Source organism: Arachis stenosperma, chromosome 8 (assembly GCF_014773155.1).
Source record: "Arachis stenosperma cultivar V10309 chromosome 8, arast.V10309.gnm1.PFL2, whole genome shotgun sequence".
Taxonomy (NCBI): Eukaryota; Viridiplantae; Streptophyta; class Magnoliopsida; order Fabales; family Fabaceae; genus Arachis; species Arachis stenosperma.
Window position 1 is genome coordinate 51,694,470 of NC_080384.1, and position 25,823 is coordinate 51,720,292.

Below are 25,823 nucleotides of genomic sequence, written 5' to 3' on the forward strand. Positions count from 1 at the left end.
TTAGTGACACAAAAAATCAGTAAATTTTTATATATCAAGGGTAACAATTGACAATATTAACATATGTAAGACTAGGTAAAGGCTCATAGAACAAAAACACTAGCAAAATTCTCATGATGCCAAATAAAAGAGAACATGTAAGAGATTTTTTTTTTAATGACAATAAAACTCTGTTTTTCAAGTTCTCAAACCAAATGCAACCCTTTTCTTCTTCCCTTCATTCTTCATCTTGAAGGACTTGGATTCTATAAGATTTTCAAGTGATTTTGCCTTCTTGTTTCTAACTCTTCCTGCCTCTTTCAAAAGCTCAAACAGTCTTTTCCTTTCATCATCAACATCTGGATTTGCAGTTCCAAGTTTTTCTTCTCTCATCTTAAGTATGTACTCCAATATCTCAATGGCATCCTCAACTCTGTACACACCAAAAAAAAGAGAGATTTTCTTATCATATACTAACATGGAATCATATAATTATGTCTTCTGTGCCGAGAAATTCAATACAGCAAAATATCACAAAAGCCCTATAGTGGTCCCTTTTTGAAAGACAAAAAATATGCACTCATGTCACCAACTAATGGAAAAGGAAGCAGTGTCACACTATACATGCCATGAGGAGTGAACTAACAAAATAGTTCTCGAAAGATCACTTCGCTAACGAAACAACTCATGAAAGATTGAAACTTTGTTCGAGATTCCCTATACTTTTGCTCCATTTAACCATTGAATCCAATCAAAATTTAGTTTAAGCCCAATTGACGATTAGATGAATTTGTTAGGCGAAGCTAAACCTTTATCGTATATTTCGTTAACTAAGTGATCTTATGGGAGCTATGTTGGTGCTTTACTAGGCCAAAGAATTGTCCCTAGGCAATGAATGATAATGATGATCTTCCATGATGCAACATTTTGAGTGACTACTAATTTTAGGGTATTGAAGAAATGAAAGCTTCAATGGCACAAAGAATAGATGATTGTAACACAAAATAGCATAAAGACAGAAACATATTGTTCAAGCTAATAATGAAAGATGTGCTTACCTCCCCATGGCATCATAAGTTGCTGCAAGATTGCTATAAACTCCAAGAGTGTCCAAATGGTATGTTCCACACTCCTGCTCCAATATCTCTCTTGCTTCTTCGAAATGCATGGCAGCTTCCGCAATTTTATACAGTTGCACACATGCTAGGCCCATCTGGTTCAACACAAATCCGAAGAACGCTGATTTCCTCTCTCCGCTTGCTCTAAGCTTTGCAATGGCACTCGCAAAAGATTTCCATGCATCACTGTATCTCCCAACCATGTAGAAGATTACTCCTATTTGGGATTCTATTCCTGCCACTGTCCTATATTGTCCGGGGATATTCTCCAATAACTTCACTGCCTTCTGGAGGAGCTTCAGCGCCTCCTCCGGCTCGTTTAAAGCTTCATAGATGGCAGAGATTTCGTTCAATCCACTTGCAATTTCCCCTGGGGTAGTTCCAGGTACAGGTTTGGAGTATATTCTTAACGCATTTTCACAATAGGATTTTGACTCGCGCAATTTTCCTGTCTTGTAGTAGAGGTCGGCAAGGCGAATGTACACTAATGCTATGGAACTGTGACTTTCACCTTTGGTGGTTTTGAACACCGTTAGCGCTTTTTGGTAGGCGAAAATAGCCTCGTCAAAACGACAGAGCGACAAGTAAATATCGCCAATGCTAATGTCAATCGCTGCAACCTCATTGTCCTGCCCATGGGCAATCATCGACATACTAGCAAGGACAAGATGTTCAAGTGCTGGCTCGTATTCTCCCTTCGCCTCGCATATGAGGGCCATAAGACGTCTATCAGCTGCTTCTGTAAGAGAAGCTGGTGAGCAATGCTCCCTATGAATCTCAAGGGTCTTCTTGCAGAATTTCTCAGCCTCATCAAATTGCATGGCTTGAACATGCGCCTCAGCTAAGTATCTATTAACAAAGGAAAGGAATTATTTATGAAGCTAACCATTTACTTCAATCAACTAGTTCCTAAACTCATGTCATTTTTATATTGCTTCTTTCAAGTACAAAACAAAAGAGAGTTTTTTTTTTCTATTGAATACTTTCTTATAGAGTCATCATTCAGAATCCATAACCATGGTTCAAAGCAACAATAATGCTGCATCCAGCACAGAAGGAACTGATTTGAATATGATAGAATAAACAATTGCGCAGTGCATGTGATGCGCCATTATGAGTGCAATGATCAATGGATAATGTATCCATATCCAATGCTCTAATAGGCCAAAACCAACAAAACAATTCATAGGTTGTTGTTTTCAGATCCATATGACCCTTGATCAAATTATTCAGAGACAAAAAGTCGAACTATTTTAAACTACATTTTTCTTTTAGAGGGTCTAGCATCCAACCAAACCACCTAAGAAAAGATTCTACAATATTTTTTTAGAATTTTTTTATAACAGATACTCAACATCATTTCTGCCACCCAACTCAAACAAAATCCACTAACATTGGATATACTAATTAAACTGATCCACTAACTCACTAATCACTAGAATAATAATACATTACTTAATTAACAAACCAACATACATGAGAATTGAGATGATGAGAAGTCCAAAAAGAAAAATAAACAATGTGGGACACCAAAAACAAAGTGGAAATATTTCGCATACTTAATAATATTATATCCTAATCCTTAAACCTTAAAATACCTACAAACTAAATAACAGAGTTTAAAACCAAAACAAAATAAAAGAACGTTTTATGCTCCATCAAAATTAAACTCCATTGTATAAGGCAATGAAATTTTACTATACCTGCAAGTCTCAGCAACTCTCGGGTCAGATCTACCCAAAGCCTCAACTTGGATTTTCAGACCCGATTCATAACACTCAATGGACCTATCCAACTGCCCAATCATTGAATAAGTATCTCCTAACTGCATCAACCCTGAAAACTTCACCATTGCATGACCCGACCCGTTTTCTGCACTATCCGACACCAGAATTGACCGCTCCAGAGTCTCGACCGCTTCCTCTAACCGCCCCAGCCCGCTCAATATTGCAGCAACCACGTGGAGACACGTGGCAAGATCCGGACTTGGACCCGACACCCGCTTGAAATCCTCGGAGGCCCGAATTGCGTATTCTAGGGCTTTCTTCGGGTCCTGACCCGAATGAATAGTGTCTCGGGCCATCTTCAGAAGGAACGGGCCCATGTCTGGGTTGTCAAGGGAGGTATCGTTGTCGTCGACGGCGAGTTTATCCGGCGTTCTCATGGTGGTTCGTTTCGCTGTCGGCGGCGGAGAAGGGTTCAGCTCGCTGGAGGGTTCGTTTTCCGGCGGTTCAATGAGGAAATCGCGAAACGACTGCGTTTTTGATGGGGTTCTAGCGGCGAATAGTCCTGGCATGGTTAAAGATTGAAAACCTAGAATTCAAAATTGGAACTTGGGGCTTCTGGATTTTGGGTTTATGTGAATTGGGGAAAAAAATGTTTTTTTTTTCCTTTCTAAGCTGAATGAGTTGCCCACTATTGAATTTCAGGGTATTGTGTTGAGTGAATTACAGAAAATGAAACTTTTCTTCACTAATTTCAATATTCACAATTCAATTTGTGGGTTTGGGAAAGAAAAATGGAAACTTTATGCTGTTGTTGTAATTCTAATGTGTATGTATGTATATATTGAGTCTAGGTTAGGTTAGGGAATTGGGTGTAGCTATGATTAAAGGAAGAAGAAGAGTAAAAAAGAATTGAATTGGAGAATTGTGGTAATGGATTATTAGGGATTATGGTGGTAGTAGTGGTGGAAGGTTGCTTGGAAGAGACGCCTCATGATCATAGCATTTGGGTACTTTAATCTGAGAACAAGCTTGACAAGGAAAAAGGGGAAGAAGATTGAAACAAAATCCATGATAGAATGATTGGTGAACTAATAGAACAAGTAGTGTTTGTTTATGTTTATGTGCCTTTGTTTAAGGTTGAGTTGAGTTACACAGAAGCCTCTATCTGCTGCTTTTTTTGCAGTTTCTTTTTTCTTCTTCTTCTTCTCTCTCTCCCCCTTTTTGTATTTGTGGTTAGTAGATTACGTAGAAATGTCTAAATTGGGAAACAATTAATGTGTATGATCTACGTTTGATTGTGTCTTAAGTTAACGTGATGATACCGATTTTTTTATATTATAAGTTTATATAAAATGTGATTTTATATTATATGATTTTATTAAATCAATTGAAGGAGAAAATAAAAAAATTTTATTTTTGTATAACTTTAGTTAACGGATACACATTAAAACTATTATTAATAATAAATTTTAAAATTTTTTAATAAATATAATATATATATGTATATATTATATATACATTGAATATTTTAATGCTACTCTTTTAAATAATTTTTCAATTAATCACTTTAATGTATTAAAACTTAGATAATAAATAATAGTGATTACTTGTATGAAAATAATTTCACGCAAATATAATTTTTAGTGAAAATAATAGATAAATTTTTTTAAATAATTTGATATATTTAATTAAATTACGTACGATAATACATATCAATACCATGGCTATTTTTTTTGTATAAAAGTACACCTGCCATAATATTTTTTTTTTTGGACAGAGACCTGCCATAATATTTGAAATCACAACATTGTAACTGTTTTTTTTTTCTTCTTTAAAAGTATGTTTTGATCTTAGAGATCAAGGAGTAGCTTAGCTCCTTATAAAATTTCAACTTTGCAACTTTAAGTTGATAAAAAAATGTACGAATTTTCGTCAATTTTTTGTAAGATTTGTCTGATTTATAAATTTATAATGGGTTAGTCAATTTAGATAAATTTTTGTCAAATTGATCGATTTTACACAATTTTAATTTAAGATTCTAATCGAGTCGATCAAATCATTCATTCATCGAATTGTGAATTGAACCAACCAATTTAATTCTATCTTAATAATTATGGTAATGCTGCATTTTTATACTAATAATCTATTCTAGAGATTTTGCACCTGACAAAATCTTAATAATTTATAATTTATACATAAAAATTGCAACTTTACAATTTTGAAGGTCTCATAATACAAAAAATATTATCTATCTCCCATAAAAAGGAGTGTCTATTTTACACCATTTTTAAATTTTAACCCATTTAATCACACCACCATTGTATAAAAATTGATTACCTTACCTCCATGAAATTCTTATAATTTAAGTTATTATCATTATTAGAATTTAGTTTAGAACTTAGAAGGTAAGCTTTTATTTTTCAACTAAAAAACATATGGGGCTAAGAAAAGTTATTCCTCTTACAATCAAAAGCTGATTTCAAAATTTGAATTCATTAGGAGTTATTAGTATCTCTATCCTTTCTTAAAAGGAATAATATCAGCGAAGCTAATTCACATTGATCAGCAAGGACTAAAATTTCATTTTGGTCCTTAAGATTCATGCGATTATCTATTTTGGTCCTTAAAATTTAAAATTATCAATATATTGGTCTTCTAGATTTAAATTTAGGTACTAATGTGGTTCTTCAACTATTTTTTATGATGACTAAACAAACAAAATACTGAGATGACATCCTTTCTGCCACATGAGTAAACGACGTCGTTTACTCTTGGCACCTGAAGGTTGTGGTAGGCTTAGAGAAGGGGGGTTGAATCTATACCTTCTTTTTTTTAGCTGTTATAACCCTTTTAAACAAAACTTTCAATTCTGATTCTGTTTGTACTCAGCAGCGAAAATTTATGAGACAATTTATTTTTGTCTCATGAATATCAGAAAAACAGAACACAGCAAAGAAGAGAAAAGCTAACACCAGCATATATCCTGGTTCGGTTGCCTTGTGCTATGCAACCTACGTCTAGTCTCCTCCACAACAATGGAGGAATTTCCACTATAGTTAAAAGTATTACATACACCAATTTCACACTCAAGTTCTAACCTAACTTGACATTGGCTATGCTAACACCTAACTATTCACTCTTAGTGCTAACCCAACTAAGAAAGGGATACCAAACAGGTACAAGATACAAGATACTTAACCAACCTAAAGAAATCAGAAAATAACTCTAGGCTTTTCTCTCAAGTGTATCACTCAGCCTTTTTCCACTCATGGCTTTTACTTGAGCTTTCTCACAATGCCTTTTCTCACAAGAAATTACAGAAAGATAAACATAGAAAAGTACATTACAATCAGTAAAACATGAAGGAGATTAAATTCATCAACAGCCTTTGTGCTATGCGAAAGCCAGATTAGCAAGCCTTTGATTCAGTTCTTCATACTGGCGGAATGCACCTTTGGTTTGGTTACACTGTCCAGTTAGTTGAAATTTCTCAAAGAACACTTTTCAGAACAAAACCTCAATGCTCTAGTTTTTTTTCCTCGCTTTCTGAATGAACAGCAAGCTTCTTTTATCTCCTTGCCAGTTCCTTGGTCCTTCTTCCAAGGTCAACACCTTGAGCCTTGAGCTTCACCAACCCACAGATTCACTTTTTCTCCTTAATCCCTAGATTAGAAACTTTGCCTCTGATTTCTTCATCTTGACCGAAAGCCATAAAACAGCAACAATAGAAATCTTCCAATGGTCAACTTAATCTTACCCCTTGAAAACCAACTTGGTCCCCAAGTCATGTTTAAGACCGTGGATACACAGCAGAGAAGAGCAGAAGCTATCTTTCCTTTGTATCCCATTTCGGATAGAGCAGAGAGTTGGAAAGAAGAGATGAAGATCTGATGCATGCAAGAGAAAATGGGTTACCTTTAACCTAAGCTTGATTTGGTTTGAACTGGGTGATTTGAAATCTGTCTTTCAAGCTTAATCTTTCTCTTTCTTGCTTCTTTGGTGATAAGCTTATGGAAGAAGCTTTCTCTTTCTCTTTCTTACTTTTCTGAAACTCTGATTTGACTTAGACACAAGAGAGGGGAACGTTGCTTTGGTTGGAGTAAGATGGAGGGAATCACTTTTCTGAAATCAGATCGGGCTTGGATCGGATAGTGATGTGCTTGGCCTGTTTTGATTTCTTTGGCTTCTTTCTTTATTTTTCCTTGGGCTCTTAATCTTGCTTTCAGCCCAACATCCTTGCTGATTGCTTTTTCATTTTATTTGGGCTATTAAATTTTGGCCTGCAATAATAAATAATTAGTAATAAGTAATTATAAATAATCAACACTAATTATTTATTTTGCCCAAAAATAATGTTTGTCATCACTTAATTAATTTAGTTAATTTCTTAACTCAACAATCTCCCCCTTGATGACAAACATAATTTAAGTAGTAATCAAAAGGAAATAAATTTGAGTAAGGTTTAGAAACTCCCTTTGATTGTTGTCATTTGCTTTTATGTTGCTTCCCCTTTCCTTTTCAGAATTAGCTCCCCCTGAATTTAAGCTTTCCTCTTTTGTTCCTGTTTTACATTACACTTAAAGAGAGTACAGTGAAGAGCTATACACATCAAATAGGCAACACCATATAATCAGCCCAATCATTAAGCTGATGTCAGCAGCAAAAGCAGCATGTGAAATCAAGTTTTAATGCAACAAAGTCAAAAGCCAAAAACTTATCCTAACACATTTTACCAACCTATTGTCCTACTCCCCCTTTTGTCATCAAGGGCGGACAACAAGCAAGATCAACAAAAGTAACATATTGAACCTGCAGATAAGAGTTAGACCATAGTCCAAAGTACTAACTGAACTAACAAAGGTACAACAATATTTAGACTTATTACAGTCATCCAAGATTAAAACAGTTCATAAGTAGCTAAAGAAATAGAATTCATGAGACAAAAAGAGCAGCAGCAGCAGTTTTCATGAGACAAATCTTAGGTATCAGAGCCATTTCCCTCCGAATCAGCTTCCTCATCAACATCAGTGGCAGGTCTTCATCCTTTTGAAGGTTATCAATGAAGGTCATGAACACAGCCACTCTATCCCTTGATTTCTTTAGGAAATTCTCATGTTTGCTAGCTAATTTCCTTTGCTATTTGCTCATCGCAATCATGTGATTTGATTGGAAAACGAACTCCTGGACAACATCTTTAACTACATTCAGCAAAGCAGATTTCTTTCCAGTAGAGATGGATGTATCCTCAGTGGAGAGAGACAGAGAATCCTCAGGAACAAAGTCTTCATCTTCATCATCTAAGACCACCCTTTCAGATCGAGTAGGTCCTTTGTTCTGTTTCACTGAACCACCCCCTTTTAGGTATGAATGTCTATTTTCATATTCCTCATTGGTCAAGTCAACACCAAAATACTCAAATATGCAAGTTAGAAACATGCCATAAGGAAGAGCTTTGTCCTTTTCACTCCTAACAGAGTCAAATATATATCTAACCATCAAGTATGCAAATGAAATTTTAGCTTTGGTGAGAAGGGCATATAAAACAAGAGTATCAGTGTAGGAAACCCTTTGATATGAGCCGCTTTGAGGCAGAATAATGTGGTTGACCATTCGGTGCAACTAAGCACGCTTATATCCTAGGGCTTTGTGAGTGGGTGTAATGCCATCAATTAAAGAAACATGTTCACAAATGTGAGCCAATGCATCATGATAAGATATTCCAACTCCTTCATCCCACTTAACAGAAGTGTAAGCACAAGGCCCAACATCAGTATATTTTAAAGCATCACTGATGGTTTCATTGTTTAAAACTATGTCTCGGCCCTTTACATATGAATGAGCAGCGCCTTCATGATAAGTCATGTTTGCATAAAATTCTTTGACCAATAAGGGATAAACAGGCTTTTTGATGTCAAAAAGAGGATTCCAGTCCAGAAAAATCAAGTTATCAACAAATGGAAAACCTTTTCTTTTCAAAGATGGCAGATCAGCGAGAAAAGATGGACAAAGGGTGCGATACTTGATAACCCCATCATAAAAGTCATTATTCATGGCAGATTTGAATCTATAGGGGTTATAGTTTGAGTGAGAGGTCAAAAAGTGAGCTTTGTGATCAAAAGGTCCAATGTCTGGTTCTTTAACATTTTTTAGAGGGACTCGAGTGTTACCTCGTTGAGAGCGCACAGGAACCGACATGGATTTGGGTTGTGTTGGTTCGGGAACAGGGCCCTCAGCCGCCTGACGTTTATCCTTGGAGGAGCTAGGCTTCGCAGAACCAGGTTTTAAGGAGCCTGGCTTGGAAGTTGTGGCCTTTGGTGGTGTCGGCTTGGTAGGGGCAAGGTACCTAGGCGTGGTTTTGGTTCGTGCCATGGGAGCGGAGCGAGGAGGAGAGGTAGGAGGAGAAGGTGAAGGAGTAAAAGTGGGGTCTTGAGAGCAAGTTGATGGTCTAGGAAGCTTATGAATCTTTTCACGCGGTGCTCTTTTAGCAATAACTTTCTTCCCCATTTGGTTAGATTTAGGCTTTTGATGGAAGAGAGGTAGTGGAGTGAGAGGGAAGAAACCGAAGGGTTTGAGGAGAAGTTATGGAGGGAAGAGAGGGAGTGTTGGTAACTGTTCCGAGGGTTACCTGAAACTGGAGGTCGATCTCGGACGAGATCTTCTGTACTGGTCGGTGCTAACGTGTCCGGCTGGTGGGAGATGGCCGGAGCTGTCGTGTCCGACTTGTTGGACTGGCTGTACTGCTGATCCTTCGTCACCGGGGGGTGGGGGTACCTGCAAGAGACTCCGATGCTTAAGTTAGCATGGGTATTAAACAGGTTTTGAGTAGAATCAGAGTATGAGTTATACCTGGGTGCTCTAGTGTATTTATAATGGTGAGGAGTGACCTCTCTGGAGATAAGATAGTTATCTTATCTTATCTTATCTTATCTTTGAGTGAAGTCATCTTATCTTTAGGGGAACCGCCTTTACCTTTCTGGGCTTTGGCTGTCTTTAGATTGGGCTGTGTTCCTTCATTTTGGGCCTGCTTTGGGCTCCTTTGGCAATTTGGCCGAGCTCTTTGAGAAGAGGTCGGGCATTGGCCGAGCTCTTTGAGAAGAGGTCAGATAGTCTGATCTAAAGAGGTCGGTCGGCTTGTCGCTAAACATCCCGGGTCGGACAGCCTGACCCAGGATATGAACAGTGCCCCTACTTGAGTTTGATCTTTCTATGAGATCGTGTTTTTTAGAGCTTCGATCTCTTTGGAAGTCGTGCTCAAGCATCTGTTTGGCTTGTTTCTTCATTGCTTTGCAATCTTTGCAGATTTTATAGAGGTTTGGTACTTTCACATTCCAACCACTTTTGAGTGGTAGTGTGGGTTTTCTACCCTTGCCTTCTGGATCACGCCTTGCTTTAAGTTTGTGTTGACGACCGCTCTGCTTTGGCGAAGTTATCCTTGCGGCTTGATATCCGGGCTTTTTGTTCAATGACTTTTTAGTGTTCTTTATATAGAACCTTTTTTAGTCTCGGATGACGTTCGTAGCCCTGTTTGAGATTGTGCCTTCTTTGAGTGGAGTTGTATCCTTTTTGGCTAAGCGCATTTGAGCCTTAAGTTGTTTCCCAACCTTTTGGCTTGTTCTTTTTTTAAGTCGTACTTGCGCCTCTTCTTTAGCTGACGTCGACCTGTATGACTTTGCCCCTGCTTGAGTTCGGACTTTTCCGTGAGACCGTGCTTTCAGAGTTTTGATCTCTTCAGGGAAGTCGTGCTCAAGCATCCTGACTTTGGTCGATCTTTGAGTAGTTTCTCCTTGTGCGAGTCTGGTATTGCTCCTTTTACTTTGTTGAGGGGACTTTTCAGCCTTCTTCCGACTTGTTTGTCTTCGCTGTTCGGGCTTTTTAGTCATAATCCAACAACTTTTTAGGTAGTGTTTCGATGGGGAACCTTTTTATAGTTTGTTTGGATGACTTTTTAGCTCTGTCTTTGAGGCTATGCTTTTCGCTTTTTAAGTAGTGTCTTTTTTCAAGACTTTGTACCTTTTAGCAAAACATTCCTGGCCTTTCTCTGGCCGTTTGCGAGATGTCTTTGTCTGTTTTTGTGGATTTTTGTAGAGTGTCGGTACTTTGTTATCCGACCTCTTTTGATCACTTCTGATTTTGTCCACTTTCTGCTTGGTCGAGGTGGTCCTTGGGGCTAATTTGTCCGACGACCTTTTAGTGTTTTCGTAGAACACTTTTTAGTTATTCTGAACAATTTTGATAGCCTTGTCGTGGAGCCGTGGCTTTTTGGGCAGAGCTATGTCCGTTTTAGCGCACGTTTTTCGTTGGTCTGACTTCTTCTTGTTGGTTCGAGCTGTAGCTTTCATTGGTCCGACTTCTTCTTGTCGGTCCAAGCTGTAGCTTTCGTTGGTCCGACTTCTTCTTATCGATTCAAGCTGTAGCTTTCGTTGGTCCGACTTCTTCTTGTCGGTCCAAGCTGTTGCTTTCGTTGGTCCGACTTCTTCTTGTCGGTCTCTTCTGAGTTATGTCTGTAATCCTCTTTCTTGGACCTTGTTCAAGTCTCTTTCAGGGATTACTTTTATAACTTTTGTCGCTTGGGCCGACTTTGTCATGTCGGGTCCTCCTAAGTTATTTCTGTAATCCTCTTTCTTGGACCTTGTTCAAGTCTCTTTCAGGGATTACTTTTATAACTTTTTTGTAGGAGACCGACTTCGTTAGGTCGATCTCTTCTAAGTTATTTTTGTAATCCTCTTTCTTGGACCTTTGTTAGGTCTCTTTCAGGGATTACTTTTATAACTTGTCTTGTAGGAGACCGACTTCGTTAGGTCGATCTCTTCTAAGTTATAGCAATTCCTCTTTAATAGGGTTGGCCAGACCTCTTTCCAGGGATTTGCTGATAACTTGGGTTGACTTGGTCTGACTTTTTAGTGTCGGCCAGTCTTTTTAAGTTATTATATAGCAATCCATAAGACCTCGTCAGGTTCTTTTTGGGATCATTTTCGATAACTTCTTGCATTATTCTGTATTCATCTTTGCCGATTCGTAAATGGTGATTTCTGTCCCGGTTTGATCGTCCTTTAGGTGAATCGCGTTTTCACCTTTGTCGGACGATCAGTCCTATCGAGATCGTACAGTGAATCTGTTCTTCACTTTCTGTCGATCTGTTGCTTTATAATCGGACGATGAATGCTTCAGATTAATGCGTCTTGGGAGTTTGTAGAGCAGTGAATTTTGGTTTTCACTTTGTCGACCTTTGTCAAAATCAAACGATGAATTCGGTTTTCATCGTGGTTGGGCGGTGAAGTTGGTTTTCACCTTGCCGACTTGTCGATTTGTAATCGGACGATGAATTTGGTTTTCATCTTGCCGACTTTGTCGTGATCGGGCGGTGAATCTGGTGTTCACCTTGCCGATCTGCCGTAGTCGGGCGTCTTGGTAGGAAACTTTTTAGGGAATCTGCAATTTTTTTAATAAAATGAAGATAAGAGTGTGTACATGCTAGTACTTACCTTTCTAGGTCGGGCAATCTTTTTGGATCTCGACCTGGCGCCCTTTGCAGGCATGCCATGACCTTGGTAGCTCTTGCCCCTCGAGGTTGGACACTTTGTAGTAACCTTTCCCCAGTTCTTCTGAACAACTTGGTATGATCCTTTTCAGTTGGCTGCTAGCTTCTCTTCTCCTGACCGACCTATTCTGATGTCATTTCAGATTAGGATGAGATCGTCGTTGCTAGGTTACCTTCCGATTGTATCTTGAGGCCATTTGACGTTTTAACACCTCTTCCTTGGTCCGAGCTCTTTCTCAGATTTCTGGAAGTAGGTCGAGTTCTTCCTTTTGAAGTTGGGAGTTGGCCTCTTCACTGTTGTGGATCAGTCTGGGCAATCCTTCTTCGACCTCACTGGGATCATTGCCTCCATTCTGTAAGCTAATCGGAAAGGTGATTCCTTTGTGGTGGAGTGTGGAGTTGTCCGATATGCCCATAGGACTTGTGGGAGCTCTTCAACCCAAGCTCCCTTTTGATCTGAAGAACTTTGGTTCTTTCTGCAAAAAGTTTGCGTATTCGCCTTTGAGGAGAATGTGTGCTTTGCTTAGGATTTGGTTGCTGTTCCTGTTTCTTTTCATTGTTGCCTGACTCCCTTTGTACAAAAGTTCTAGCTTTTGTTTTGACCTTTTGTTTGAGAGGTGTTCGGACTGTTTAGGTATAGATTGTCGGCTTCTCTTCTCTGTGTTCTTGCCCTGTTGTTGCCTCCAAAGGGTGCCCCTGGACTTTCGTGTGAGTCTTGGGGTTTCTCTTTTACTGCTGTATCTGATATCTGATGTTTTGATGTTATTGTCCGAGTTGTTTGGTAATAACCCCATGGTTGACCTATGTCTTTTTGAAAAAATATTGCTGAGATGTCTACTAAGATCCTGGACGGCATGTCTGATTGACTGGATTCCATAGTTTTAATGCGTGTTACTGTGGCTGACCCTGAGTACTGTGTGCGACTTAGGAGGTTCTGTAGAATTTGTAGGGATAGGGATGAGGAGAAGAATTTTGAGCTGGTGTCGCTGGACCCTGAGGAGAGGGTTTGTTTTCCTTCCTTGTTGTGGTCTTGTAATGTAGCCTGGATGAGGCTTCTGTTATTGCCCCCTGGTTTGGTGTTGGCTAGTTTTAAAAATGCATCAGCTCGGGCATTCTGCTCCCGAGGTATGTGTCGGACTTCATTTTTCTCGAAATGTCCGAGCTGTTTTCTGTTTTTGTCCAGGGTCCCCCGAATTGTCTGAGATGTTCTCTGGTTTTGTCCAGGGTCCCCCGAATTACCCGAGGTATTTTTTCATGGTGGGATCCTTAGCTTGGTTGCTCCCTTCTATTTGTGAGGTGACTACTTGTGAATCACTAGACATGGTAAGCTCCTACCTTCCTAGCTAGCCTTAAACCAGCCAGTAGTGCCTCGTATTCAACTTGGTCATTTAGCTTGATTTGGCTTCCCTGATCGCTTTCTATAATTATGCCTGCACCACTCCCGGTTTTGTTTGAAGAGTCGTCCATGTAGGGTTTCCATTTTGTAGGATTTCCCGGGGTGTCAGTGTACTCTGTAATAAAGTCGGCCAGATACTGTGATTTGATGGCTGTCTGAGCTTTATGTCGAAGATCGATTTCGGATAACTTGACTGCCTACTATAGAATTCTTCCTGCTAAGTCTGTTTTCTGTAGGATGCCTTCTATGGGCTGGTTGGTTCGAACTCTGATAGTGTGAGCTTGAAAGTATGGGTGGAGTCATCGAGAGGTGAGTATGAGGGCGTAGGCAAACTGCTCTATCTCTTGATAGTTTAGTTCGGCCTCTTGTAGAGCCTTGATGATGAAGTAAACGGGTTGTTGTCCACTTTTGTCTTCTTTAACTAGTGATGAGGCTATTGCCAGACTTCCCACTACGAGGTATAATATGAGCTTTTCACTTTCCCTTGGTTGGGTAAGAATGGGTGGTTGCCCCAATAATTTTCAAAATCTCGGAAGGCTTGTTTGCACCCCATAGTCCTATTCAAACCTCTCTTCCTTCCTTAATATACCTCTTTGAGGTGTCCTTTGCGAGATGATTTAAAGATCCTTCCTCCTGTGAATCCTCCATGAACATGTCTCTCAGGGGTGTGAGGTGGACGTTCAACTCGTTCGACCTCTTTGGTGTGAGACGTTCGACTTGTCCGACCTCTTTGGTATGAGGTTGACCTTCAACTTGTCCGACCACTTTGGTGTGAGATGGACCTTCAACTTTGTCCGACCCCTTTGGTGTGAGGTGGACCTTCAACGCGTCCGACCTCTTTGGTGTGAGGTGGACCTTCAACGCGTTCGACTTCTTTGGTGTGAGGTGGACCTTCAACTCGTCCGACCTCTTTGGTGTGAGGTGGACCTTCAACGCGTCCGATCTCTTTTGTGTGAGGTGGACCTTCAACACGTCCGGCCTCTTTTGTTTTTGATTGGGCGAGTTGATGGGATCTTCTCAGTGTTTCATATTTCTCGATAGACATCCACAACAGACACCCGAAGGGGGTGTAATTGTGGTATTTTCTAGGCTTCTCTCCATGTTGATCTTCTTTTTTCTTGGACTCTTTATCCTTATCCCGAGAGGAGTAGGAATGTTCGGTTTTTGAGATCTCTCCTAGTCGAGAGTTTTCCTCCATGTTGATGTACTTCTCTGCTCGTTCTTGTACCTCGTTTAGAGATGTTTGGGTGCTTCCTGGATATTGAGTGGCTAAAAGGTCCTTCTCGTAGACCATTGATGAGGCCCCTGATAGCTGCTTCTGTTGGCAGACTTTGTATGCCCATACATGTTTTGTTGAATCTTTCCATATTGTTGCGAAGGCTCTCTCGATCTCCTTGCTTGATCCCTAATAGGCTCGGTGCGTGTTTGGCTTTGTCCTTCTGGATGGAGAATAACAGATTGCATCTGAGGCCTCCGTGAAATATATCCTACTTCTTAAATTGCTAAGATGATGGCTTGGATCTGATGTGCCGTCGTACGGGGTCATGTCTGGAGCTTTGAAGTCCTTTGGGACCTTTAGCTTTCATGATCTCTTTGGTGAATGGATCTTGGTCCTTGCAGGAGCTATCCTCATGAGAGGATCGATTAGCTTTGGCCTTGAGATCGGCTTCGAGTTTTAGGAGTTTGTCCTCCAATTCCCGGCGTCGCTTTATCTCCCTTTGTAAGTCTTTCTCAGCTTCTCGTTGATGTAGGGCTTCTTCTTCCAATTGTTTTAAACGTTCTTGAAGCGCCTCCATGGCTCCCGCATTTGGAGAATCCTTGTCGTTGTTAAGTTGAGGAGTATCCTTTGGTGTAGTGTCCGCGTTTTTGTGCGGCGTTCTATCCTCTAGATCTGAATCGTGGTCGTTGTCATGGTTGTCCGCCATGGTGGTGGGATGACTTTCAAGTTCCCCGGCAACGGTGCCAATGTTCCGAGGGTTACCTGAAACTGGAGGTCGATATCGAACGAGATCTTCTGTACTGGTCGGTGCTAACGCGTCCGGCTGGTGGGAAATGGCCGGAGCTGTCGTGTCCGACTTGTTGGACTGGCTGTACTGCTGATCCTTCGTCACCGGAGGGTGGGGGTACCTGCAAGAGACTCCGATGCTTAAGTTAGCATGGGTATTAAACAGGTTTTGAGTAGAATCAGAGTATGAGTTATACCTGGGTGCTCCAGTTTATTTATAATGGTGAGGAGTGACCTCTCTGGAGATTAGATAGTTATCTTATCTTATCTTATCTTATCTTTGAGTGAAGTCATCTTATCTTTAGGGAAACCGCCTTTATCTTTCTGGGCTTTGGCTGCCTTTAGATTGGGCTATGTTCCTTCGTTTTAGGCCTGCTTTGGGCTCCTTTGGCGATTTGGCCGAGCTCTTTGAGAAGAGGTCGGGCATTGGCCGAGCTCTTTGAGAAGAGGTCGGATAGTCTGACCTGAAGAGGTCGGTCGGCTTGTCGCTAAACATCCCGGGTCGGACAGCCTGACCCAGGGTATGAACAGTAACCGTACCCAAAAGTGAATTTCCAAAACCATGCAACTGCATCACTTTTTGAAATGACATGAAAAGACCTGACCTCATAAAAGAAAAAATTTTTTGATTTGAAGAATTAAAACAGGAAATTAATTTTAAATTTTGAAAAACCAAAAAATCAAACTGAAAATATTTTTGGATCAAAAACATTAAATGAAAAATCCTTTTTTCAAAAAAAATTAAGCACACGGCCCACCAAAAACAACAACAAAAAATGTAACATTCATATATGGGCCTAGAGATGGTTGGATTTAAGGAAACACATTGGACCACTCTAGATCTGATTTTGGGGTTGGCCCAGATTAACTTTCACTTGAAACAAGCTCAGATCACGCTGATTTGAAGGAAACGTTCATCACCTGCCCAGAATTGTCTCATACCTGTTTATGAGACAAAAAGCTCCAGCAAATATATCAGCATTTTTCAAATAGGGAATCATAACTCAAAATTCCTAGACAAGTCCTAAGCATGCAGAATCTATCCTCAGCTAATGGTTTTGTGAAAATATCTGCTAATTGCTCCTCAGATTTAACAAATTAAATACTAATATCCCCCTTTTGGACATGTTCTCTTATTGAGTGAAATTTCACTTCAATATGCTTAGTCCTAGAATGCAAAACTGGATTTTTAGAAATATTGATGGCACTCATATTATCACACATCAAAGGAATATTTTCAGCATTTAATTTGTAATCAGAAAGCTGTGTTTTTAACCATAAAAGCTGAGAACAACAAGAAGAAGCAACTATATACTCAGTCTCTGCAGTGGATAAGGCCACTGTTGGTTGCTTCTTACTTGACCAAACATTTAAGGACTTTCCAAAAAAAACAACATAGGCCTGAAGTGCTCCTTCTATCAACTCTATCACCAGCAAAATCTGCATCACAATAACCAACTATAGAAAAATCATCAATCTTAGGATACCAAAGACCAAGATTGGATGTGCCATGAACATATCTAATAATCCTTTTAACTGCTGAAAGATGTGACTCTTTAGGTTTGGATTGGAACCTATAACACAATTCAACACTTTGCACAATGTCGGGTCTAGAGGAGGTTAAGTACATAAGAGAACCAATCATTCCTCTATACCTAGTCTCATCTACATCTTTCTCAGTTTCTTCCTTATCTAATTTAGAATTAGGGTGCATGGGAGTTCCCATGGGTTTGGCATTTTCCATACCAAATTTCTTAACTAATTCCTTGGCATACTTCTCTTGATGAATGAAAATACCATTTTCAATTTGTTTAATCTGTAGCCCAAGGAAAAAATTAAGTCCACCCATCATACTCATGTCAAATTCACTTGTCATGAGTTTTCCAAATTCAGAACAAAGGGATTCATTTGCTGATCCAAAAATAATGTCATCAACATATATTTGGACTAGAATAAAAGAATCATTAGAATTCTTGATAAATAGAGTTGTGTCTGTGGTGCCTCTTTGAAAACCATTTTTCAAAAGAAAAGAGCTAAATCTCTCATACCAAGCTCTAGGAGCTTGTCTTAAACCATAGAGAGCTTTAAATAATTTGAAAACATGACCAGAATGCTCTTTATTTTCAAAACCAGGTGGCTGCTCCACATACACTTCTCTATCTATCACACCATTTAAAAATGCACATTTCACATCCATTTGATATAATTTAAAACCACAAAATGCAGCATAGGCTAAGAGAAGTCTTATGGCTTCCATCCGGGCAACAGGGGCAAAGGATTCATCAAAGCCTATTCCTTCTTCTTGGTCATATGCTTGTGCCACAAGCCTTGCCTTGTTTCTTGCAATGCTGCCATCTTCTCCTAACTTGTTCCAAAATATCCACTTGGTGCCGGTCACTTTCTTTCCACTCAGCCTTGGAACCAAAGTCCACACTTGGTTCTTCTCAAACTCAAGAAGCTCATCCTCCATTGCTTTAACCCAAGAAGGGTCACTGAGGGCTTCCTTGACATTTTGAGGCTCTATTTGTGAGAGAAGGGCAATGTTTGATCCTTCATTTGCCTTTCTAGTGGATGACCGAGTTCTAACCCCTTGTGAGACGTCCCCAATGACAAATTCCTCTGGATAATTTTTCAAGGATCTCCATTCACGAGGTCTGGTGGACTTGGAGGCAGATTTAGTTACCAAGGGATTTTGGGTGCTACTGTCTTCAGGATCTCCCTCAGATTCATGAGACAAAATGGAATTGTCTCTCGAATTTTTTGCAACTGCAGTTTCTGGATCAGGTTGAGCAAAATTTCCATTTTCTTGATTTTGTCCAGTTTCAATTTCCTTTGAGCTTGATTTTCTGTATCACAATCTTCTAAAAAGCTTTGCACCAAGTTAGTATCACAAAATGTAACATGTATGGACTCCTCAATAATCCTAACATCTTGATGATAAACCCTATATGCTTTACTAGTTGTGGAATCTCCTACAAACAAACACTCATAAGCATTTGGATCAAATTTACCCAAATTATCCTTGTTATTTAAAACAAAACATTTGCATCCAAAGATGTGTAAGTAGTCTAAGTTTGGTGGGTAGCCTTTCCAAAGTTCATAAGGGGTTTTCTTCAAAAATTTCCTTATGATTGTTCTATTCAAAATGTGGCAAGCCGTGTTAACTGCTTCAGCCCAAAGGAATTTTGGAACATTACTCTCACAAAGTATAGCTCTTGTCATCTCTTGTATGCTTCTATTTATTCTTTCCACAACACCATTTTGTTGTGGTGTTCTTGGACAAGAGAAGTTGTGAGATATTCCGAATTCCTCACAAAAGGATTCAAATAAATTATTTTCAAATTCAGTTCCATGATCACTCCTTATAGAGGAAATTTTTAAATCCTTTTCATTTTGAATTTTCTTGCAAAAAGGTTCAAAGGCCGAAAAGGATTCATTTTTGTGTGCAAGAAATAAAACCCAACCAAACCTAGTATAGTCATCCACAATTACTAAACCATAATGTTTACCACCTAGGCTTTGAGTTCTTGTTGGATTAAATAAATCAATGTGTAGCAACTCAAGTGGTCTTTTAGTAGAGATGTCTTCCTTTGGTTTAAAAGAACTTTTTGTTTGTTTTCCCATTTGGCAAGCATCACAAGTGATGTCTTTGTCAAACTTTATCAACGGAAGACCTCTTACTAATTCTTTCTTTACAAGTTTGTTTATTTGAAACATACTTGTATGGCCCAATCTCTTGTGCCATAATCACTTTTCAGATTCTTTAGAGTAAAGACAAGCTACATTTTGATCCTTTAATTCATCAAGAGTAAGTCCATACATATTATTAAAACGCTTGGCAACAAACATTACTTCATTTGTCTTTTCATTTACAACACAGCATTCAGATCTTTTGAAAGTCACTAAATATCCTAAATCACATAGCTGACTTATACTCAAAAGATTATGTTTCAAACCACATACCAAAAGTACATCATCAATGAAAGTAGATTGCTCATTACCTACTTTTCCAACAGCAATGATTTTACCTTTACCATCATCTCCAAAGGTCACGAAACCTCCATCATACTTGTTTAGTTTGATGAAGTAGGTTGACCTTCCAGTCATGTGCCTTGAACATCCACTATCCATGTACCACATGTCCTTTTTGTTCTTGGATGCTAGGCAAATCTGCATGAAGAGTTTCAAGTAGCCTTAGGTATCCAAATTAATTTGGATCCTTTGAAGTTAATCCATCTTGGCTGTCCAAGTGCATTGAAATCACAAACAACATTGTAAACTTTGTTTCCTATAACTCTCTTTTCAATGAAGCATTGTGCATATGAGTGACCAAATTTCTTGCAATTAACACAATGATTTTTTGATGTGTGTTGCTGAAATTGAGGTGAGTTATATTGCTTGAAGTGATTAAATGGTTGAAATTTTCTGGTTTTTGGAGGAGATGAATTTCTTTTTACAAACTGATTTTTGTTACAATTATTCCTCTTTGAAAAAATATTTTCACCAGAATTTTTGAAACTCTTTGGATTTTTTGAAAATGAGGTTTTGTTGCAGAAAATTGGTTTCTTGAAAGCAGCTTCATTTTTCGAAATGTAACCCAAACCTGGCCTGTTTGAAGTAGGTTCGGTTCTTGGTGAAGGTTCAGTTTCGCTTGTGTGAACTTCATCAAATTTCTCCTCAAGTGTGGAAACATACCCAATATCATATTTGTTAGATGTATTTTTTGTATTTGATGAAGAAGCCACAAACTTTATAGAGGAAATATTTGAAACTGCATCTTCCTTGGCTATGTAGCCTAAACCAGATTTTTCAAACAATGGTCTTTGACTTGCAAGTAATTTGTCCAAGTTACTTGAACCTTGAGCAAATTTTGCTAAGTCACCATTCAGCCTTTTAATCATATCATTTAATCTTTCATTTTCAGTAATTAACTTATGAGAAGGATCCATGATGTGCTTTCCTTTTAATTTTTCAAGTTCAGATTTTAAAAATCTGTTTTCTTCAACAATGTCCAAAGCACATTCAGTTTCCTTTACTTTTTCTTTCAAAAAATTATTTTTAGCTCTTAACACATCTCTTTCAGATCTGCACTCATTGTATTTATCTAGCAGTTTTGATGTATTTAAGGTGAGATCATCAATAATAGCATGTAAATCATCTATGGTTAAATCATAGTAATTTACCTCATCAAGATTGTTGTTTCCAGCCATGAAACAATCTTTGTCTTCACCTTCAGACTCTTCTTCTTCATTTGAGTCATTTTCAAGATCCTCCCAAGCTGCCATGAGTACTCTCTTCCTTTCCTTCTTTCCTTTGTCCTCCTTCTTGAGCTTTGGACAGTTTAGCTTGAAGTGTCCAGCCTCCTTGCAGTGATGGCACGTCACCTTGCTTAGGTCAAACTTGTGGTCCTTTGAACTTGAGCCCTTGTATTTGCCCTTGTTCTTCATCATCCTTCTAAATCTCCTAGCAAAAAACAAAAGCTCATCATCTGAAATACCATCACTAGACTCACTCTCTTTCGGTTCTATTTGAGACTTGAGGGCTATTCCCTTTTTCTTTGAGTCTGTGTTTGTGTGTGTGGCTTCATAGGCAAGGGGTTTTCCTCTCAGATCATCATAGGTTATGGGACTTATGTTGTTGCTCTCGGTTAGGACAGTAGCAGTGTTTTCCCATTCTTTTGTGAGGCTTCTAAGGAGTTTTCTCACCAAGGTTTGTTCTGCATAGTTTGTACCCATAGCATCAAGGTTGTTGATTATGATTGAGAATCTCTCAAATGCTTCATCAATGCTTTCTCCATCCTTCATGCTGAACATCTCGTACTTTCTTCGCAGCATATCAATCCTTGTTTCTTTGACTTGTTTAGTGCCTTCGTGTATAACCTGGAGTTTTTCCTAGATTTCTTTGGCTGTCTTGCATCTAGACACCTTTCGGTACTCTTCAAAGCTGATAGCACAGTGAAGAAGGTTGATTGCTTTAGCATTCAGCTCTATCTTCTTCTTGTCATCTTCGTTCCACTCAGCTTCTTCTTTTGGAGTCACCACTCCATCAGCACTTGTTTTTGTTGGGATCTTGGGACCGCTCACAACAATTTTCCATATGTTGTAGTCAATAGATTGGATGAAGATCCTTATCCTTTCTTTCCAGTAGGAATAGGTCTTCCCGTTGAAGAAAGGTGGCCGGTTGTTTGATTGGCCTTCAGTGAGGGTGTAGGCAACTGTGATTGTGCCCAAGTTGTTCGCCATTGGATCTTTGCTCCAAGCGGTTAAGCTTGATTCTTGACACCTTAGCTCTTGATACCAATTGAAGGTTGTGGTAGGCTTAGAGAAGGGGGGTTGAATCTATGCCTTCTTTTTTGTAGCTGTTATAACCCTTTTAAACAAAACTTTCAATTCTGATTCTGTTTGTACTCAGCAGCAGAAATTTATGAGACAATTTATTTTTGTCTCATGAATATCAGAAAAATATAACACAGCAGAGAAGAGAAAAGCTAACACCAGCATATATCCTGGTTTGGTTACCTTGTGCTATGCAACCTACGTCTAGTCTCCTCCACAACAATGGAGAAATTTCCACTATAGTTAAAAGTATTACATACACCAATTTCACACTTAAGTTCTAACCTAACTTGACATTGGCTATGCTAACACCTAACTATTCACTCTTAGTGCTAACCCAACTAAGAAAGGGATACCAAACAGGTACAAGATACAAGATACTTAACCAACCTAAAGAAATCAGAAAATAACTCTAGGCTTTTCTCTCAAGTGTATCACTCAGCCTTTTTCCACTCATGACTTTTACTTGAGCTTTCTCACAATGCCTTTTCTCACAAGAAATTACAGAAAGATAAACATAGAAAAGTACATTACAATCAGTAAAACATGAAGGAGATTGAATTCATCAACAGCCTTTGTGCTATGCAAAAACCAGATTAGCAAGCCTCTGATTCAGTTCTTCATACTGGCGGAATGCACCTTTGGTTTGGTTACACTATCCAGTTAGTTAAACTTTCTCAAAAAACACTTCTCAGAACAAAACCTCAATGCTCTAGTTTTCTCTCCTTGCTTTCTGAATGAACAGCAAACTTCTTTTATCTCCTTGCCAGTTCCTTGGTCCTTCTTCCAAGGTCAACACCTTGAGCCTTGAGCTTCACCAACCCACAGATTCACTTTTTCTCCTTAATCCCCAGATTAGAAACTTTGCCTCTGACTTCTTCATCTTGACCGAAAGCCATAAAACAGCAACCATAGAAATCTTCCAATGGTCAACTTAATCTTACCCCTTGAAAACCAACTTGGTTCCCAAGTCATGTTTAAGACCGTGGATACACAGCAGAGAAGAGCAGAAGCTATCTTTCCTTTGTATCCCATTTCGGATAGAGCAAAGAGTTGGGAAGAAGAGATGAAGATCTGATGCATACAAGAGAAAATGGGTTACCTTTAACCTAAGCTTGATTTGGTTTGAACTGTGTGATTTGAAATTTGCCTTTCAAGCTTAATCTTTCTCTTTCTTGCTTCTTTGGTGATAAGCTTATGGAAGAAGCTTTCTCTTTCTCTTTCTTACTTTTTTGAAACTCTAATTTGACTTAGACACAAGAGAGAAGAACGTTGCTTTGGTTAGAGCAAGATGGAGGGAATCACTTTTCTGAAATCAGATCGGGTTTGGATCGGGTAGTGATGTGCTTGGCCCGTTTTGATTTCTTTGGCTTCTTTCTTTGTTTTTTCTTGGGCTCTTAATCTTGCTTTCAGCCCAACATCCTTGCTGATTGCTTTTTCATTTCATTTAGGTTATTGAATTTTGGCCTACAATAATAAACAATTAGTAATAAGTAATTATAAATAATCAACACTAACTATTTATTTTGCCCAAAAATAATGTTTGTCATCACTTAATTAATTTAGTTAATTTCTTAACTCAACAGCACCCAAACAAATCATAAATGTTGTTGCTTTGTATACGAAGGGAGAAGAAACAATCGAGACCCAAAATAAAGTATTCTTTTTCTTTTCTATCTCCACTATTATTTATTTCTGACTTGTTTGGATGCCAAAGGTAAACGACGTCATTTACTCATCATCCAGCGTGGCAAGAAGGGTGCCATCTCAGCACTCTGTTTGCCTAATCATCGCCGAAAAGAGTTGAGGAACCATTTTGGTGTTCGGACTTGAATCTGGAGGACTAAAGGTAATTTTAAATTTTGAGGACCAAATTGAATAATCGTGTGAATCTCAAGGACCAAAATGGGGATTTAGTCGATCAGCGAGAGATAATATAATTGTTATGCATTTCTATCCATTTTTTTTGTTCACGGTATCTCTAACTTGATAGGATAAGAACTAATCCGTCGCAGATTTGAGCTCTATTTAAAGGTTTGCTACTAGCCAACGGATTGCTATATGCACAAGCAGAATTTAAATTCCTGACATTTACTTAAGCAAACGAGTGAGCTGACTACTCAACCAATCTAATTCTATTGTTGTTATTTGTTAAATTACTGTTATGTGTTCAAACCACTTCAGACGAGATTCTATCTTCTCTGTTAAGGGTCTCTTCGGATCCCTTACGGCCCAAGTTGAGTATATGAGAGAAACCAGCTTTCGACTATATAAGAGAAACCAAATAAGAAAATATAAAATGAGAAGACATTACATCTAACTCAAAACTTTAACCATTAGATCAATTAATCATCGGCTCTGATACGGGGAGCTCTCAAAACTGCTGGAAAGAAACCAAGTAAGAGAACACAAAATGAGAAGACGCCACATTCAACTCAAAATCTTAAGGTATCAAATTAATGAGTCTCTCATTTTATAAAATTCTCACTTCTTACTTTCTTTAATGTGAGAGTAATTCATTAATTTTCTCACACTTGCTATTTAAATCAAATTTAAAAGATTCTAAAAGCTTCATAATAATCCCCCTAAATCTGAAATTCAGAACCGACCTCAACTATCAATATATAAAGGGAGCTTTTGGCTCTCTCAAGTAAGAACATACACCCTTACCTTTTTTATACTTCTTTGATCCGTTTTTATTTTAGCGTTGGAAATTTCCACCTCTGTTCCAATCTTGCTGACCATCCATTTACACGAGTTGAGAGGTTCTCAACTCCATCAGATCAACTCACATATAACACATTACTTATCGAAATTTCTTTCGAAGTAGAGGAAATATATATAAAATACAAAAACAATATATCATTTCATCAAGTTCGTGGTGGAATCATTATGTCCCCAAAGGTATAAGAACATATAAATTGTGTTTGCTCGGTTGCTATATATACACAGAAGGATTCCTAAAAAGTACAGAGAGAAATATATGAACAACGTTTTGATCACTTTCTATGTATTCATAAGACTAGCAAAGAATCCAAGAGAAAGCATTCTAAGTTGTTGACACTCCATAAAATTGTATACTAATAAACTAATTAAATTTATGTGTATAGGGACATTATAACAATTGCTTTTAGTGGGGATCCTATATTATATATATATATATATATAGGTGAATTCTACCTAACTCCCTCTAAAATAACATGTAAGTTACCTGACGTGTCACACTTTATATATATATAACAGGTTCTAGTTTTGGATCATACAATAATATATGGTATACTAAGTTGATATGCATAGAAATCATGAAACCTAATGTTTAAGCCTCATATCCAGGATTATTCAATCCTTAGAAATGATGCATATGCAACAGGTTTTATGGCTAGTTCTCTAACCTCTGAAAGATAAACTTAGACAAGACTAAGTAGACTCTTGATCGTTGAATATATCCGAGAATTTTTACCCATAACAAAGAAAAAATTATATGTATTGATTAACGAGTAAAACTCCCTTTGGATCCCTATTCTTTTATAATTTAGATAACTCGCATCTTAATAATTAAAAAATGACAATCTAGTTACTTATCCTTCTTTTTCATTAAACGCATGAGTTCTTGTGTGAAAATTTTTGACAAAAAATACAAAAATTGTTTACGTGTGATATAATTTATATGACTTGGTCTTCATTAATCCTACATGAATGATAATTATTTGATTGAGACGATTTAA

At 38.3% G+C, this 25,823-nt stretch overlaps 1 protein-coding gene across 1 annotated transcript; it reads right to left on the reverse strand.

The window, feature by feature from the left end:
• On the reverse strand, positions 1-4,045 carry LOC130946944 (protein KINESIN LIGHT CHAIN-RELATED 1-like). The gene is made up of 3 exons (XM_057875851.1): positions 2,801-4,045; positions 1,038-1,946; positions 1-412 (listed from the first exon to the last, which is right to left on the reverse strand). Exons 1-3 carry the CDS (start codon positions 3,391-3,393, stop codon positions 178-180), a joined length of 1,737 nt encoding a protein of 578 aa, XP_057731834.1. The 5' UTR covers positions 3,394-4,045; the 3' UTR covers positions 1-177.
• Positions 4,046-25,823: the final 21,778 nt, after the last annotated feature.

What these genes read in the sequence shown, in the direction of transcription:
- LOC130946944 (XM_057875851.1), bottom strand. Translation starts at nt 3,393, where the DNA reads ATGCCAGGACTATTCGCCGCTAGAACCCCATCAAAAACGCAGTCGTTT. An exon ending in AGAGTTGCTGAGACTTGCAG is followed by an intron (nt 1,947 to 2,800) that starts GTATAGTAAAAT and finishes CTTTGTTAATAG; the next exon opens with ATACTTAGCTGAGGCGCATG. An exon ending in ACTTATGATGCCATGGGGAG is followed by an intron (nt 413 to 1,037) that starts GTAAGCACATCT and finishes TGGTGTGTACAG; the next exon opens with AGTTGAGGATGCCATTGAGA.